The sequence below is a fragment of the Fringilla coelebs genome (assembly GCF_963513975.1).
Source record: "Fringilla coelebs genome assembly, chromosome: 3".
Classification (NCBI taxonomy): Eukaryota; Metazoa; Chordata; class Aves; order Passeriformes; family Fringillidae; genus Fringilla; species Fringilla coelebs.
In genome coordinates, this window is record NC_140030.1 from 34,831,685 (window position 1) to 34,851,237 (window position 19,553).

General features: G+C 36.3%; 1 protein-coding gene across 1 annotated transcript in view; it reads right to left on the minus strand.

Annotated features, from left to right (window-relative positions):
- The window catches only part of ME1 (malic enzyme 1), a 155,214-nt gene that overhangs the window by 65,972 nt on the left and 69,689 nt on the right, over nt 1-19,553 (minus strand). Inside the window, exon 6 of the mRNA XM_084202238.1 lies at nt 3,007-3,110. Coding sequence (XP_084058364.1) covers nt 3,007-3,110 — 104 coding nt within the window. The remainder of the gene's footprint in view (nt 1-3,006; nt 3,111-19,553) is intronic.

Here is a 19,553-nt window from a genome sequence, read left to right on the forward strand (position 1 = left end):
TCAAAGTTTCCTCTGTAAACATAGATATTTAAGAACAACTTGTCATTTGGAAAAATTTACTTGTCTGTATGAAATGTTTTATGACCCATTTCTCCACAGGGCAGAAACTTAACAAATGTGTCTGAATTCCAGTTGGTATTATGCTCTTCACTGATGAAGACAACTGTCTGTCTTTTTCTCCTGCCATAAAATATTCCTTCCACTTAGGATATTCTTGTTCTTCTAAATTACTGCACTGACACAAAAGCAAGAACCACCTGGAACCACCAGAGAAATTATAGTATCTACCCTCAGAGAGGGTAGCTGCTGGCACTGGTAACAGATAAATAAACAGATAAATGTATACATACGTAAATAATAAAAGCTGCTCACTGGATTTTTATCACCAGAAATCCAGATACTTTCCATATGTTTCTGCCTTCCCTCATCTGGAAAAAATCATAATGTACTAGTTCCATTCTGCCATGACAGCCCACTGGATACTGTACCAAAATCTTTAAGTAATGATTAGTTCAAGTTTTGGGTTTGTTGGTTTGGTTTGCGGTTTTCTTTTCTTTTAATCCTGACTCTTTCATAAATAATTTTGTTTTATAAGTGGAACTTTTTTTAGAGTGAATATCAGCAGAGGCTGAGAAGAAGGAAAGTATTGCAGTTGATGAAACTATACATTTATATAAAGCATTTTCTTTATTATCATGCCATTCATTGTATAAAGGTGACTTTTCAACATGAAACACTGTAAATTAGGCTGCATAAAAATTTATAAATTTATAAAAATTTAGATTTTCAAAATTTAACAATCATTCAAGATGGCATCTAGGAAAATTCCCTGGAAGCCAGTAAAAAGTCTGTACAGAGTGCACCACCCTGTACTGCTGCCCACTCCTTCTTGCTCCCAGGCAATGCTGCTAAAACCCGGCTCTCACTTCTTTTAGCATTTGGCCTCTCTGGAGAACTATGAAGGTGAAAAAGATCTAAAATAGGTATTTCACATAGCTTTCTGACTTGAAAATATCTGTCATCACCCTGTCTTTAATTTAGACTTATTAAAAATACATGACAGCCTCATGCTTTATACTATTCATGATTATGTATGGCTTGGAGACGTACTGAAAACACCATGACAGCAGATTTCACCAGAATTTATCCCATTCCCAGAACTGATTAGGCAGTGCTAAATAAGAAAGATTCTTTTGGAGCACCATGGCAATAACTAACAATAAATATGACTAACATAAAATTTAACAGACCAAACATGCATCTAAGATTAGCAAAGCAAATACTCGCTCAGTGAAACAGACAACTGAAGGCCAAGAAAAGTGAAAAGAGGAAAAACATAATAGAAACTTTCATAAGGAAAAAATAACTATCATGTAACCAAAGTATACAATTACCTAGATCACCACAATGTTTGTAAAGGGAATCATGACCTGCATGTTTAACACGCAGACCTGCTGTGCCAGAATCAGCTGTAAGAGCTGAGTCTGCCAGTGACACATTAAACACAAATCTGAATTTAGGAAATGTAAAATTATTGAGCAATTGGACTCAATTTTGATTTAACTGCGGCACTTTTCCCTTCACCTTAGTAAATGGGTATCATAATGAATGTAGGTGTCACACTGCAGGCAAAACAATTCACAAGTAAACCACACAAAGTTGGAATTAAAATTTTTAAGTGCTCCACTTCAAACATGAACTTCAGCCACGGCTGACCATGACAGATTTAGCTGAGAACAAAGTGATCTTTCAGAAGGTCAAGCAAACACAAATTGTTCAAAATTGCTCAAAATTACAGAGCTTTAAAGATATTTAAGTAACAAGCACATGTCAACCAGACCTTCAAACATTACTGAGATAATCTGCTTGACTCTGATTATTTCCTTTAGTATGAAGAACAATGGTTCATTTTAAAGAAAGGGCAAGTTAGAGAATGCATTAAGTTAGAGATTCTCAAAACACAGACCATAGAGCAATTTCTAATGCTCTGAACATTGTTTTAGAGAGGTTACTCTATTAGAAAGGCTCATCAATGTTATCTGCAGTGTTATTCAGCAGAGTAGCAAACATACAACAGGACAGTCACACCAGCAACTTCCATAAAAGATTATGAACAAGGGAGTAGCAGTGGGGATAATGGGAAGAGTATAAGTAGTACATGAAAGAATATGGGTTTCAGGCACAGGAATTAATACTACTTCTTGGCCAAGTTTCTTTTGCACAACAACCAAGGCAAAAAGAACAGATGTATACCTAGGTAAGAAGGTCTCAAATGCAGATGGGGCACTAGGCAAGACTAAAGAGCTGCAAAGTTCTACAGCTCAGCCTCACCTTCGGGAGGCAGATGGAGAAAACACATTCCTCTAAGGATCCTGGCAACTGAGCTATTTCAGATATACACATTGAATTCAGAGCTAGAACTTAAAATACTTTAACAAACAAGGAAACTATGAGCAAATGTGTTATTTGACATGCAAGGAAAACTATTTTATGCATTACAGTCTAATTATAAACTTAACTACTTTCTGTATATGAAAAGAGAAGCAGTGAAAGACCTAATTTGGTACCAATACCATGACATTTAAAATTAAACACTGAAAAGTTAGCCCTGTCATGGGTTTGGTGGGGGTAGAGGCATGGGTTTCCAAGTATGATAGCTTCTTTAAGGCTGCTCACATCTCATATATGAAATAACAGAGACAGAGATCCAGTAGGCACAGCACTAGGCACAGAAAATTATTAGACAAATATTTAACAATCTAAATCTTGAAAAAGTTTGAAAAATTAGTTATATCCAGATGAATTTTACTGCTCATATAAGTCATGAAACTGCAATATTGAAGGTAAATACCTAAGGCAGTTATAAACACGTAAAATACAATGCTCAAAATAAAAATTATCTGGAACCTAACTCTGTTGTCTTTTCATAAGCTACTGACCTTTATTTCTCTCAAGATGAAGTTCACAGTGGAATTCATCAATAAGTAGCACAGATACATCACTTACCTTGCAGTCACAGCTTCCATGAATTCATCAAGAAGATCATCATAGGCTTGACCTCTAATTCTCTTGTGTCTCAGCCCAATATACAAAGGATCTTTCAGCAATGTCTGTTGAAAAAAAAATGTTTGAAATATTACATGAGCAAGTTACAATACTACACTCTAAGTTAATAAGAAGGGGACAAAAATACAGTGTTTGAGGATTAACCCAAGCAAGCATATGAAGAACATATCAACTTATCCACCTCTACATTAAGCCCAAAGAAACATAAAGAGATTAAAGAAACACCCTTCTGTATCAGGGTAAAGGGATACCCTAGTCTCAAAGGAAGTGTATAGTTTCCAAGTGAAAGATAAAGTTTACTCTGAAATGTCAGGTTTCAAAAGTATCTTTTAAAGCTTTAATATAATTTTCTATTTTTCTTTTACATCCTGAAAATGCTCTGACATTTTTAAAAAGCTCTTTTCCTTAATTTTATCATAATGTTTCACAAATCTCTCCCAGAGCACATAGTTTCAACGTTGTTGATAAGCTGATACTCAGAAAATTTGCAGTTTTTTAAAATTTAATATGCCAAAACATAACCAACTCTTTCCATTTTCCTTCCAAACGTATTAGATTATCAGTTTATATTCTAGAATTCTTCATTTCAGCTATCCATGTTCCATCAGTTGGATATGATTTCTGAATTTGTCTATGCTTAAATCTTGTACTTCTTTCTTTAGCTTTATGATCCATACTTCCCATAAAAACACTAAACCTGTATCACTCCATATCTTCACTACTAGAAGGTCTGATGTATTTCCAAATTATAACTTACTAATTATTAAATTTATACTTCCACACAGCAAGTGTCAAACTTCCACTGGCTTTCCCAGGAACCCAGGTATAAAGAGACTCTTTGTTATTATTTCTCACATGCCTCTGAAAACAAATAAACTAATTTCCCCATTGTACATAGTGGGCAATCCTCCCACACATGCCCAAACAGGTTGCAGAATGGGTCAGAAGCTTGACCGAACATTTTTAATCCAAAGACAATCTGTAAACTCAATAGGTGGCAGAATTTTTTCATATATTAGCTTCAACTAGAAAAACATTGTAAAGAAAAATACAGACCAACTTGTCTTTCCAAGACAGAGTCTTCAGAATGCAAAATGAAGCAAAAGTCTGGAAAGCTTTCTCTTCCTGACCCAGACTGGGAAACAGAAATCTGATTTCTGAATTTTAGAGAAGTGCCTAAATTCCCATTCCAGCTTTGTTTTACATTGTAAAACTGAAAAAAAATTCCTCTGGGTCACAAGCCTCTGTTAAAGAATGATTTGAATCAGTATGGAACTTAAAATGTTTGGTGGCATTCTGCCTCCCTGGGAATTCCTGATATAGACCTAGAGATAAAGATGTTTATCTCTCCCTCACTTCCACAAAGATGTAAAGAAAAAAGATTAGAATGTTGTGAAAAAACAAGCAGGTTTAAAAGCTTAATTTTCTGGCTAAATAAAACTTGCTAAATTAATCTCCAATTCAGAACAATTTGTAATACATTACTTACAGCCATTCAGAAATTGTTAGTTGAGCTTTTTGAAGCGAAACACTAATAAAGCTCAAAATTAAAATCACTTTGTAAGTGAAGGTGACATCATTACACTTCACCAACACACTGTAGCATTCATGTCTAAGTAGCACATGTTTTTCAGAAATAGTTTTGCCTGTGTATTCACATTATCCTAAATATTCTAGCAGCAAAATCAAAATAATAATTCTGTATCTATTCTAGATACTGCAGGAAAAACTGGCAAGAGTTTGATCTGATATTTGTCAGTGTAATTTTCCCTTTTGTATAGTCTTCTTGTTTTGATATAATCACTTCAAACTTTATAGTCAAGAACTATTTCTGGAATTATTTTTTTATTTCCATTTTGAGTTTGTCTAGTTATTAAAAAAATCTCAAGAAAATCTGAAAAATCAAGGATTAATTTATACATCTGGGAGATGAATTCACACAAAGTGCAAATTAACTTTTTAACAACAGGAAATCTTCAGGCAATTTTGGATAGCCCATATGAGTTGACTCACGCTTCTCACCAGATTGAGCACACGAGGTTGGAAAGAAGAATGGCCCAGCCTCAGGAGCCTCTGTCAGGAACATCGCAGTAGGACTCAGAAACAGCAATCTCACTTCTAAAATCCCACTGCTGCAGTTTTCCATGCCAGTAGGCTTCTGATATTCCATGTCCTGTGCATGGATACCGCATGTTCCACTGTCCAATTCAGAGTAAATAACTTGAATCCCTTTCCAATTCCTCTAATTTTTCTTCCTAAACTGATTTACTCTTTTCAAAGAGCTTCCACAAGCTTTTTATTAAGCAATGTCTTTTTTCTCATTTTACAAAACAATGCTCAAAATGAAAAAAAAAATCTTTGGGCCCTTTATTTTTTAAATTCTGAAGACATGTTTCTAAAACTTTGCAGCCAGACTGAATCAGTCTGATTCCTTCAAGAAGGCAGTTTAGATGGGCTGTGATTCTGTGAAAGTTCAAGAGAAACAGGCATCACATTACTTTGATCAAAAAGTGCTAAACCAGCCATGGGTCTGTCTCCCTTTAAACATACATAGGCTCTTACACTCCTTTTGCTACTTCTGCATCTTTCATGTCTGTGAGCATTTAAATCTATAGTCAACACAAAACCTCAGAACTGCAAAACAGTTCCATTTACAGGACCACTGCTTGAGTTTATTCACCTATCTTTGATGTTAAATTTAATGTGAAATATTTAAAACAATTATTACAGTGTTTCTGGAGTTTTTATAAACCTCTAGCCTGGGAAGTCTCACAAGCAGAGACAATTAATTCAGCGACACATCTCCAATGAAAAGCTTGGCCAGCTATATACTCAGGGTTCAGAATTCCTTTACAGCTCAGTGCATTCTGCTTAACAAACGTTACAGTTTGACATGAAATAGCCCCAAAAAGTTCCTTTATGGTCCTGTTGGGAACAACGTATGAAGAAACCCGTGGCGGACACAAAAGAATGAAACATTCAGCAAGTGAAAAGAACAGTGGTCACGTCTGCGCCCTGAGTGGCAAACCATTGTGGAGCCGCTCCCTTTCCAAAGGCCGCTGAAGAATGAATAAGCTGCTTAAGCACATTATCCCCTTATTCAGGTCAACACCATGCAAACCAGGACCGTGGTGCTTGTATTTTTTAGAGGGTTCACACATCTTGAGAGATTAACATTTGCTACCAACTATTTCATGGCTTTCAAAACACATTACAAAAAAAAAAAGTTCCGTCGTACAATCGAGTATGTCAAACTGACACGATGATTAGGTATTTTTCCTCAATGACTTGGGTTTCTTTTGTTACCCAGTTTGTTGTCAAAGCTTAAACTTTGTCTTGTTATTTTGGAAATCACATCTTTCTCAAAACATAACTCTCCTTTTTCCAGGTTAGTGGGTTTGTTATGCATATCACATGATACTGAAAAAGTTGATGCCAGCTTATTTTTAGACATGTTTATTCTAAGACTAAAAAAAATTTCTGAAACATTTAGGTTTACCAATGTGGTACAAGCTTTAACAGAAATAGTGTTTTCTAAGAATAAAGGGCTTATTTAAAGCTCTGGTAGTGGTAGTGGAAATATCAGGTAGATCTATTTAGAATTAGCTGGGCAAAATAACAAGTTCTATGAAGCACCACCTGAGCACATTAAAGCTGCAATGACCTTCGAGGGTTTTAAGAAAAAGGTAAATCGTTTATGCCATCTTACTTAAAGAGATCAGCAAACCATCAAAGTTCAAGCAAGGCTGAGCTATGCACCTGGCTCTAATTTAGCTACAAAAGCCAAACCAGTGAGAAACAGAAAACTGCACACTTAAATATTTCATCAGTTGAACACAAACACACTGAAATGTCATTTATTCCCAAACTTGGCACTGAGATGTTTCTTTGGACCAAATGCATACTTCAGTGAACAGCTTCATGGAAAATTGTAGGGGAACATCTGCAAGACCCCGAGCCTTTCCACTGGCAAAGATGAAGCAGAGATAGTTCAGAACAAATCAGTGCTATCTAGACAGTGTTTGGTGTATGGTAATGCTTCAGAGTAGCAACTAACCCCATGCCATTAAAATACCAAAACCCTCCAGCAGCTCTACAATGGGAAATGATTTGCACTACAGCCACAGTTCCAGAGGTGAAAAAGGACTGTATTTAGAGCTGAAAAAGGACTGTATTTATATGGGACATTTGAAGCTTTGGGACAAAGACATGCCACATGCCAGAAATTAAACACATTTCAGAGCATGATTCATCTAACAGAGCACACAGTTACAAAAAACACCAGGGGGAGGCCGCCGCTTTTTCAAGTCTTAATATTTTCTTACATCAATACACTCTAAATTCTTTTTGTAACTTTGTTGTCTCAGTTTAACAGGTTGGGGAAAGGCTGGTGAGCAAAGGACGGTTTCTGTTCTCCAGGAAAGCTGCATATTCCAAAATTTTATTTTTGTTCCACAAGACTGAAATTTCACTTGATGTGAAACTTTTTCCAATAAAAACAGTTAGCCGGTTAGGAACATGCCAATGTTTTGGACTTAACTTTAGCTTCCATCAATGCCCATTACCCAGTAATCAACCTGCATTCATTTAAACTTTCAGTTTGTAAGCACTAACATGCTGAATCACGATTTTCTGTCCTTCAAGAACTGCTTACAGCTGCAAGGTGTTTTTCATGGCATTAGAAAGAGTGTGTAAGATTTCAATTTATACTAGACTAGAAGGCCTTTCTTTTCTCTGAATAAGCTTGTTTTGAAGCCTAAAATACAGGATGATGCCCTTAAAATGTGCAACCAATTCTGTGTTTCCAAATGCTAAGTGAACTTTGGATGAGTTGAATGTTACTAATTGGGTTTGAGGGTGTAGAATCCTTTGCAAAAATAAGTTGCACAATCAAAGAACTAAAGATTGTTTCTGAAATTTTGTTTTCTTTGAATTACACTAGCCATATGACATACTCACTAAGAAATCACGGCTCCTCCTATCTAAACACCAGACCTTTATCAACACATTTGCAAATGTTAGCAAGGGGCCTCTTGCACAAGAAAAAAAGGAGCCTTACTCTCTGTTTCTTCCTAAAAGAAGGAGATCTCATCTTTGGATAGCTTAACTAATAATTTATCTAGACATCCCCAAAACACGTATTGGCATACAGGGTAGTAGTTCTCTTTGTCCCTCAGTTTCCTCTATGGGCTCCTCCATAGGACAGGATGTCACAAAAGATCTCAAAATAGAATGCCAAAAATGGGTCATTCTAGCTATAAAAAAAGGAGGAAAAACCCTACACACTGTACATTAGTTTTATCAGTTGAGCTGTTTTAAGTGTGTGCGCCTTGCCAAAACCAAGTGGCTGTCAGTTCTTTAGATACAAAGATATGGCTGTACTATAATTAGTATCTTCCCACCTTTAACCCTAAAAACATCACTGAAAATTGTCCCTGATCTGTTCAGACAAAATTCGAGACCTTCAACAGTCAAGAGTTTAAAACATAATACATTCATAGTGCTCCTTTGTCATCAATCTTGAATGCAGTGCTTGAAAGGAATGATTTCTATGGAATAGAGTTACTAGCAAAGAGTATTATGAATTTTGAGACAGTTCAAAATATAAAAATTTATTAAAACTCTGGTGAAGCAATATCCTAATGTAACAGAAAAGTAGTTATGGTGTTTAAAAATTCTGCTTAAAAGAATTTAAGGTTGAGGTAAAAAATACAGAGAATATATTCTCTTTCATAGATGTATAATGATACTATAGATTTGCATACCCAGACTAGACTTTTAAAATTATTTCTCCTTAAAGACAGGCTTCATTTGTTAAACCAAACTTGTTATTTAATTTCATAAGGTTAATAAAGTGTCCATGTGACCTTTACATCCTGTGCTTGCTTCTGCTCAGGGAGCTTATTCATTTCTAACCTGAAGAGGAATTACCAGTTGTAGCTTTGAATGTTCACTGAACCTTGTCGCTTATATTCCAGTGATTTCCCACGCATGCAGACAGCCTTGCCCAGCTGAAAAACTGTCAGCTCCAGCGAACTTTAACAACAAAATAAAAATCCCTCTAATGGCTGGAAAGAATGCTTCATGAAGGAATCTTGTAACACGCTATGAAATTACCACAGCCCATCCCCAAGCAAGCCTGCACAAAGCCAGGCTGTGCCAAGGACATTCTGTGGGATGTTTCCGGCGCATGCATGTGGCACTGAATAAAGGCCCCAGTGTGCGAGTGCTGCAGGCAGACTGTGGCAGGGTGCCCAGGGGCACAAGCCTCCAGCCCCCTCACACGGCACCATCTGCCTGCATCCCTCCATCCCGGGCCATGGCTACCAGAAGGGCTCTTCCAGGAAAGTCAAACACATTGCTGTGAGTGAGCACGCAAAACTAAAGAGCACCCAGGCCCCTGTGGGTAACATTTACAAACATACCTGAGATACACAACTGTGTGGTTATGTGAGCCTTCATTAGCAGGGCAGCACCAAGTGCAAAATCCAAAGACAAAAAGTTGCAGGAGCAAGGGGCAAGATGCACTTGATTTTTCAGATTTTTTAAGGGATTTCTGTCTCTTCCAAGTCAGACAATGCATTTGTGCTTGGGGCATGACTCACTTGTGTCCATGAGTCAGTTTGTGGAACCATGTGATGGATGAAGAGCTCAAGGGCTGTTGATGGTGCAGGGGCAGAGAGCAGTGTTGCCTTCTAGTGTGAGTTTCTAGATACACCTGAGTCACTCTCATAGCTACACTCCAAAATACTGGGAATGATAAAATGTTTTAGAGAAATGATATTTTTATAGAAATTTTCTCTTATGATTTTCAGGTGTAATTCAAGATTTCTGAGCACTTGAAACACACAGCTAGTTATAGCCAGTGGTCCATTAATGATGCATATGCCCAAAAAGGTCCTTTCGAAACAAACTGGAATTCCCAATGACACCTGAACCTCTCTGCTTGATGGGCTCTGAAAACTACAAGTAATACACACTACAGCTAGGCTAACCATATATTGCCACACTTGGTATTGAATACTAAAATGTAAAAAATTTTAAAGCAATAATACATCTGACATCAGATGAATTACATATTTTTCAGAGCAATTTGGTTTCGTTCCACCTGCTCACCTTTCCAGTACACAGTATAAGAGATTCACAAAACAATAACAAAGCTTTTTCAGTAAGCACCATTGATATTAAAAAAATTCTTGCAGTAAATTTCCTTGGACAATATGGCAAAAACTGCTCAGTGCACCTTGATCTTTATGGCAGTTTCCAAACAGGAAAGAGCTGGGAAGAGCTGAGTAGTGAAACATACCTCAAGAACAACTTGGCTAGCCAACAGATGAATCAAAAACATAATGGTATTTCTCTGAAATATAAATGCCATTGGAACCTTTTTTTAGGTGAAACACCTTACATTGATTATTTTTAAGCAGTTTAACTTCTAAAAGCTATTAGAAGTATCTTTCACAGAATGGCCATCATGAGTCATGCCCTGTTCATAAGGAGAAAATAAGGCATTTTCCTGCTGATTGGATTAGATGTTTTTTATGAAAGTACTGCAATTGAAAAAAGAAAAAACTGCCTTCAAAACTAGCAAGTTAGCTTGATCGTTTTTCATACTAGAAAATGAAAACCTAAAAAGTTTTTCAATTCTAAACATACAATTGTGCCAACATCTTCCATTACAGAAAGTTAGCTTCAAAACTAACATAATAAATTCCTTGTTAGACTGATCTTTAAAGCACCACAGTTCTCCTAGCACCATGCTTGTGTATCAGCACCATAGGGATTCATCAGGTCCTTCTTTTAAATCTACATTTACTCATGCACCAAGTAGCAGCTGTCACAAGCAACTCATAACTAAGGCACACGATTACTAGGATGAAGGGGAAATAATTTATAATCTTGGAAAAATACTGAGGAAAAGTATAGAAAGATTTATTTCCTGTGCTAATTGTGCCAATCTGAAAATAATGGAATGCTTTCTATGAACAGGGCACTGTCACCATAGATGAAGTACATGCTCTTTACAGAACAGGTTCTCAAGCATTAGAACAAGCTGCCCAGGGAAATGGTTGAGTTCCCATCCCTGGAGGTATTTAAAAGTACATGTGGCACTTTCAGAACATGGTTTAGTGGTGGACTTGGCAGTGCAGGGTTAACAGCAGGGCCCAACGATACTACAAGTCTTTTCAAACCTAAATGATTCCATGATTCAACCTCCTACCAGAACCATATCTAGCAAAGTTAGCAAGGAGAACAGGGAGGGTAATTCATTGTGCATTTTAAGAAAACAAAACAAAGCAAACCAGCAAGATAAATACGCTGCATTATGTTTAACAGTCTGAGAGACCTCTCCTGATGTTAACATCTGTCTGGAGGGATAGGGACAATGCCAATTCCACAAATGTCTGTAATTTGAGTTGGAACTTGGAAGACACTCAGAACCATGGTTTTGGAGGAACATTTCATCAGACACAATTTTAGCATGCATAACTCTTTTACACAGTAAAACTGAAAACAAATGGTTGTCTGCATGCCAGTGGCATTTCTTGAAAAACTTAATCATTTGCCTATTGAGAAAACAATAGTCCTGAGGAATACAACATCGTTTAGGACTTCAGCACATTGTTCTGCATGTAATCACTAATATTTTAACATACAAACAATAGTCAGAAAGAAATCTGAGAAATCTTGTGTATTTTAGTAAAGAATTTTCAGAAGAAATCTCCTAGAACTCCAGATACCTACTTTCTATAAAAGCTTTCACTGAATCACAGAAAAGGCTCAAATGGACCATTAAGCTCCCTACACAACTGACCCCCCACAGGCATCACAGAGTTAAAGACTACAATTTCTTTTTCATGAACCCCAGCTGCTAAATGGCTAAAATCTCAGTCAGAAATCCTGCCACACATTGAGAAATGTTACAATACCCTACACTTTGAAATCCAGCTGATGGATAATGGGAACTGGAAGCTATAGAAATAGATTACTGCAACCAAACTTTCTCTCAAAAAACATGAGGGATGACGTGCTAAAACCTACTTGAAGGTCCAGCCATAAGTGCTTATAATAAATCACATAAGGTGGCCAAACAATAATCTTTAAGAAGAGCCCAAGCAGTACTCATGGCAGCCTACACAGTACCCTAAAATACAACTCTAGCTCAGTGAAATGCTTTAAAGAGGCTGGAGATATTTCTCTTTCTTTTTTCCTGTAGTTAGCAGGAGTGTAGCTACCTCAATACATTATATTTTTTAGCTTAATCAAGAGAGTGACAAGATACAGCTGCTTGGGGTGGGTCAAACACTTTTAAGACATCTAACTTTTCTCTACCATTTTTGCAAAGCGAGAAACACACATCATTCCCTTTATGTTCATGCACTTATATTTACAAATTTTGTTTAGGATAGGTAGCTGGAATGTCTAATTATAAGGACTCATCCAGCTTTCAAAGCCAGGAAAAATACAGAAAGAAACCCAAACAAACCCAAAATCAAAAAGCAAATCACTAACAAAGTGAATCAGCAAAATTACTTATTGTTTTGAAGATGACACCAGTAAAGGCTTGTTATTAATTAGCAGTATTCAGAAGAATGCCATCTTAATAATTTTCCTTCATCTGAAAAATTTCAAAGATAACACAAGCCTTAAAAATACCTTCAAAGACCTTTTCCACTCATATTTAATATTATACTAATAATGAGGATTTTGCTAATATTGTATCAGCTTGCACATTATGACAGCAGAGTGTCTCAAGTACATCAGATTGAACAGAATTTTAACATATCAAGAGATACCATTTACAGAACTGAAAATCTTGTTCTGTGTTACCAGTATATCTCATTTCTACACCATCAGTTCTGATATTTTAATTTAATTTTTTTCCATTCACATGTAACTATAAATCTCCACCACTTGTTGTGACTTCTCCTCAGTTTTATTAAACTTTTGTCTGTTTATTTAATTTACTTCCATAAGCTATTTCCATATGGTCTTTCCTTTGACCCTAACATCTCTGTCTCCTGTGCTGACATTCAGACATTTTCTTTCTTAGAGCCAAATGGGTTGGACCTCTTCCTACACCCACAAGTCACATCAACAGTGTCCTCTGGACTGAAAAAATATGTTGATATTATTTTGGTGCTGGCATCTCAACTATGTATCTGTCATATCACTACTCAAAAAAAGAAAAAGTTATTCTGTGCACAAAGTACATTTGCTAGTCCAAGGCCAACATTTTTAAGAGCACCTTTACAATTCAAGCATGACAAGCTTTGTCCCAGATGCTAGGCTGTCTTATATGGAGCTATAAATAATACACCTTTTCCCACCTTTTTTGATAATAGCTATATTTATGCCCATTCCTTCTCTTGTCTTCCCCACTGCCTGTGAAATTACTGAGGAGGCTGACAGCAGTTACTGTGAAAGCCAATGAAAACAAACACTATCTGTTACTGTCTTTTGAGCATAAAGAATTGGAAGTGTCCAATGTATCTTCAAACAAAGTCTGCCATCAATTTAGTCTATGGATATTCATGCATGTTATCCAAAATAAGCATTTCCAGATATGAATTTCTGCCCTCTTTCATAGATCCCCTTGCTCTAGAAAGTGAAGTAAGAAGAAATTAAATGGACTGACAGAACTGCCTGTAACATAAGTACACAGCTCGTTCTCTATAGTGTCAGCTGAAACTGAGACTTAAATCCTGTGTCACCACCTATATTCTTTCTTCTAAAACCCTTCTCTCTTCAGCTTCTCAGGTCTTAAAAATTGCGAACACATTGTTTAGTTAACATAAAAATCTGAGGCGCCACCTAGTTTTGTCACATTTTCTGTGGTCTAACAAAATAGAACATTTCACAAAAGAAATAATCATAAATAGCAAATTTCACCATAATAAATTAACAGTCTCAGAAAAAGAATACCTTATATTCCTAGCCAAAATTACAATATTTAAAGTATGAAAATAGATCAAAAGTAGCAGACAATTGCTGAGGTCTTCTCACGCACTAAGCAGTGGAATGGCATTTCTCCAAGAGCAGTAGAATGACATTTCTCAAAGATAACGAGTTTGTTTAATAAGAGGTTGACATAAATTCAAAACCAAGTCTCAGTCTCTGTAAAAGTCCACTGAGTAACACAGTAACCATCCATCAGATGCAGAGAGAGGCAAGTGAAGTGCAAACTGAGTATGAATTCATGTTAGCTAACCTGAGAACCTTTACTGGATACTTCTACATCTAAACTAGTCTAGGTTCTTTTTATAGTCAACAAGTAAAAAAAAAAAATATTAAAAACCATTTAAAAAATACAATTTACCAGACCCTTTTGAGACAGTTCCTCTACAAGAAGCAGCACCTGTTCCCCTTACGAAATTAGCTTAGGAGGATTAGCTTAGGTTAAGATGATAAGCTCCACATTTGTTTTTAAGTCTTTCTGAGCTTACCTGGTTTGGCTCCAGACTCTCAAGACTACTAATTCAAACACAAGATTATAACTGTCCATTCCAATGTATCCTAAGTATGGGAAAGAAAGAGGCAGAAACATTGCTGCCTAAGTGGGTATACCAGAAAAGTCTAGATTTGGGTTTAGTACACAGGCAACATGGAAAGGCTGGGTGGTTACAAGAAGAGTGCAAATACATCTTTAGTATTTTATGAAAGCATAAGAGAACTTTAGGAAAGGCAATTTAGAATGATGGTGGATATAAGTCTGGCACTGAAATATAAAACAATATATTATTTTATACAACATGCATCTTAGACTTGTACTCGAAAGTCTCTTTTAATTTAATTATACTGGAACAACTGGATGAGTTTTTAAAAATGCAGTAAGGTTTTGTGGTACAATAACAACAGTAAGTCCCTGGTGAAAAAATAAATCTTTCCCCATTGTTTTTTTATGTATTTAGAAAGGACTGTAAGTACTTTTGCTACTGACAGGAAATGAGGATCAAGGTATTTTTCACCCTCTATTAGGGTAAAAGAAGATGAGCACCATAACAGTAGAAATGTAACCACAGAATGCCCTTCTACTGCAATAGTAAAGAACAAAAGCCACTACAACTGACTGCAGGATTAAAGAAAATGTTGATAGTGTACATATTCCAAAACGAAGAAAAATATTTAAAGAAAATAAATGCTTAAAATCCAGGCCCATTTATATTTGAGTTTTATTGGTAAAAGCACTGGTACTCACAGCTGCTGATGTATGCCTAAAAAAATATGAGAAAAGCAGCTAAACAAAAACAAGAGAGGAGATGCAATATGCTCCCGTGGGAACACCATTGTAAAGAATAGCAAATTATCATCTACATTTGAAAATAAGTCAAAACTTTTAACAGCTCTAAATACTGTGGGAAATGCTGTTCCCCTCTGGGTACAATTACTTCATAAAAGGGGTAGGCAATGTTTTGTGTTTCAGCTCTCTTAATATATCATTAGTAGAATGCGTTCCCTAGGATGCAGAAGACATTTGCACACAATTTCCTTGAAGATTTAATATAGCCATGGAAATACATAGTAAGACAGAAGATACAGAAAAAGAATTAATTAAAAAATTGCAGAAGGCTAGGGACAAAAGACAAACTCAAAGATGTTGTCTTTAGAAGACTGAAACATGCTGGAAATCTCAGGTCTTGGGTAAATCTAGATTTATTACTACACTTAAAAATTCTCAACCCATCTGAGTTAAAACACTGAATAAAAATCACTTATGAAATTTTCAAGTTGTAAATGTATTACCAGACATATTGTAGCTATTCAATAAGAGCATTAAAGAGCAAGAAAAGGAAAACTCAAAAATTACTGAAGAACATCAGCTGTCAGCTACTTGAGATCCACTTCAAAATGTCACCCACCAGTCCCTGCACTGAGGGAAAATGGTGGGTCTTTTAAGTGCCACCCCTTCTCCAGAGCATTTTTTAAGTCTGCAAGTGTAATAAGGATGCTGGCACAGTTCCAAGTGTTCATGTTACTTAAATAAAGCATGTTTAGGAGAGATTGATGATGCCATATTTATTTTAGATGTGGATCCTTTGAAACACACTGGAAAGATAACACTAAACCCCTCAATTTTAGAACACATATCAATAAAATCAGTGCCCATTCCCTCGTCTAACACAAACTCAGTCCACTTCAAATAACTGAATAGATTGAAAAGGAGACTACCAATTCTGACAAAATAAAGCAGTGTGGGTTTTTCTCTCCTTCACAATGGGCTAGAGAGGACTTTAAGTTCAGATATTACTTTACTTTTCAATACTTCTTAACACTGAAGAGAGAATGGAAAAAATTACTCATGACACTGACTCTAGAGAAACTAATATCCAATCACATTGTTTTCTTGCCAACTCAAAGGTCAGGAAGGGGAAGAAAAAGGAATGGTCATCTATTTTCTCCCTTCCTCAAGTGCTGACTGTATACTACCAGAGAAGGCAGTACAGCAGCAAGATCTAAGGGGAAAAAATCCCCTTGTAAAATAAAACTTAACTGGCAAAGGAAAGTGCAATTATCTCCTACCAGACTGGCACAGACAGCCAGCAACCAAAAAGAAAAAAAAACCCACAGAATATTTACTTCATCAATCGTTTTATAAATGCTAATGAATGCCTGGAACTCAGCATCATTGAGCCACAGCATTACCTCTGAGCACTTTCCTTGGCCTGACTATTTTGTGGAACATGTAAAAAAAAGCCTCTTTCCATCACCCAGGTTAATTTGGTCAATACCATTTTAACATACCTAAATGAAAAGCTGCACATCTGGAAACCTGTTTTGATCACACAAAGTGTCATTTGTAGTGCAGAAATATGCAAAACTACTAGGGAACACACTAGAGAATATAACTTAGAAATGAGATTCTCATATATGCACCAAATACGAAAATAGACTCTTCTTATACAGACCTCTATTCATAGAATTCAGGAAATGTTATTGCTATGTTACAGTAACACTGTCACTGAAATGTCTCCAGTTCTAACAATCATCATTCAAGGGGAAGGGGACAGACAGCATAATCACTCCCATTACACATTTACTACATTTTGAAGAAAGTGCAAAAGTGCCACTACTCTACATGTGAATGCAAATTGTGATTGTCTTTTATTTAGAAATCCCTGCAGCTCTGCACAATTTAAATTATTAATTGGCACATTTATATTTTTAGATTGATAAGGTATGAAATTGCAGGTTTCCTCTATAATCAGCTTTCTATTGTCCAGGTTTCTATTTTGGTTGAAATATGAATAGTAAAAGCAGGTTTGTTTCTGTTGTCTCATCAGCTTTCATTTGCACATTTATGTGTAGGTACTGCTCAAGAATACGAATCTTGGGAGGCTCTAATTCTTAAAGGTACTAATTCTTACAACAATTTGAAATAATATGGGGAAATACAGAAAGCCAGCTAGGATAAGCTAAAAAGCTGAGCCTGAATTTGCACCTCAGCTTTTCTGGATTGCATATTCCAGCATAGATGCCTGTAATTCTTCCAGAGGAGTTGGAACTGCCAGCCCGGGCATGCTCATTGACCTATTTAGGGCAACTGTAGAACCATCACATTCCTGTACTTCAATATTTTAGTAAGTTAAGAGAAAAAAATATTCCAAAGCAAGCATGCAGGAAGGAAACAACTTGAAATAGCAACCCACAAGTCCCTGAACTGTCACAGAGGAAGGAGTAGCTGCCCTAGCAGCTTGCCCAGCATATTTCTCCCTCTTGTGCACTTTTCAGTGCTTAAATCATTGAATTATAAAATTACTGAGGTTGGAAAATAACTTTAAGATCAGTGAGTCCAACTGTTAACCCAGCACTGCCATGTCTAGCACTAAACTATGTCTCTAAGCACCCCAGCTATGTAGTTTTTAAATATCTCCAGGGATGGGGACTATACCACTTCCCTGGGCAGTCTGTTCCAATGTTTAACAACCCTTTCTGTGAAGAAATTCTTCCTAATATCCCATCTAAAACCCACCTGGTGCAGCTTGAGACATTTTCTCTCATCCTATCCCTTATTACTTTGAAGAAGAGTCCAACAGTTTAGATACCCATTTTTTAAAAGCAAACTGGCCATCATAATTCATTTGCACATTAAGGGCATATATATGTGCCACATGAGCTTTTTAGCTGTGTCTACACAGGGCAAGAGAATATTTGTGTGTCCAGCTTCCTTGCAGCCATTGCAGCTGCAGCTGGAATGACTCCTGACCCCTGGGCAATCCACATGGCACTGTGCTGGCGTTCAGAGCACCCTGATGTCCACTGCTAGAAACTGCCTGTGTAAAAAGTCCTTTCAATATGAGCTGTCCTGGCTCTTCCACATTGTGTAAAGGTACTGCTTGAAAGAGCTTTCTACCTAAACTGAAATTTGCAGTTAATGGTTTAAATTTAAAACTAACACACAATCTTTCCAAATCTCCCACAAGTGGCCATTGCCAGTATTGTATTTACCCATGTGATTAGTTTAGAATTGGTCTGGCAGCCATGAACTTGTCAAAGCTTCTTTTCTAAGGTATCAAATAAACCCAGTTCTCATTCCTCTGCTAAGCATCCAGTATTAGATTAAAATTTTTATGGTCAAAATAAACCCTTTCACCATTGGTTTGACTTCTATATAACACAAGGCATCAGTCTTGCTAGATTTCATTACTCCTCTGTCTGGATAACAGTACTTTAACTAGACCATGTCTCTTTTGTGACCCTTGAACAATAAAATATTGCCTCCAAGTCACTGATAAAGATATTGAACATTGCAGAGCTGAAAAAATCCCCTGAGATACCTTAAACCCACAAGTATTTTATTATTCCTCACAGAAGTACATATTTTAAATTGCATTTTCTCCAGTAACACAGGAGGCCTGCTTTGCTTTTTCTTTAGTCTTGTTTCTTAAAAGAAACAGTAAGAATTAAAATGTCTTTCAAAGGTAAAAAAATAAGTCAACCAAAATTCTGTAAACTCTCACTTGACCAGGATCTTTGCATTTTCAGTAAGAGCCTTACCTTTAAGCTGATATTCCTGATTTTTTTCAATTCATTCCAGATACACCTAAGAAAAAACTAGTGCTTCCTCCACACCCAGCTCAGCATGGTACAGAGAAAGCTTTTACCACATTAAAAAAAAACAAAACTGACAAAGCATTATTTGGATATTCTGATTTAAGGATCTTGACAAACTTTTAATTCATTTGCTGTTAATGAAATGGAAAATAGGACTTTTTGCCAAGATAGATAAAACCTTCATTTAAGAAGTATCTACCATATTTATAGTGACAATCTAATACTTCCATATGTACCATCACTAAGGAAAAGCATCAGGAAAAACAGAAAACCTCATTCTTACTATTCATAATTATTTTCATTAAGTTACTTTTCTTTAGTGTCTTTTGCTTTTTTACTGCCTATAAAGATATTTTTTGACCTTAGCTTCTATTACTAGGCTTTGCTGTTCAGTTGGTTTTATTAAACTGCCAGTATTCACTTCCCTGTAATCC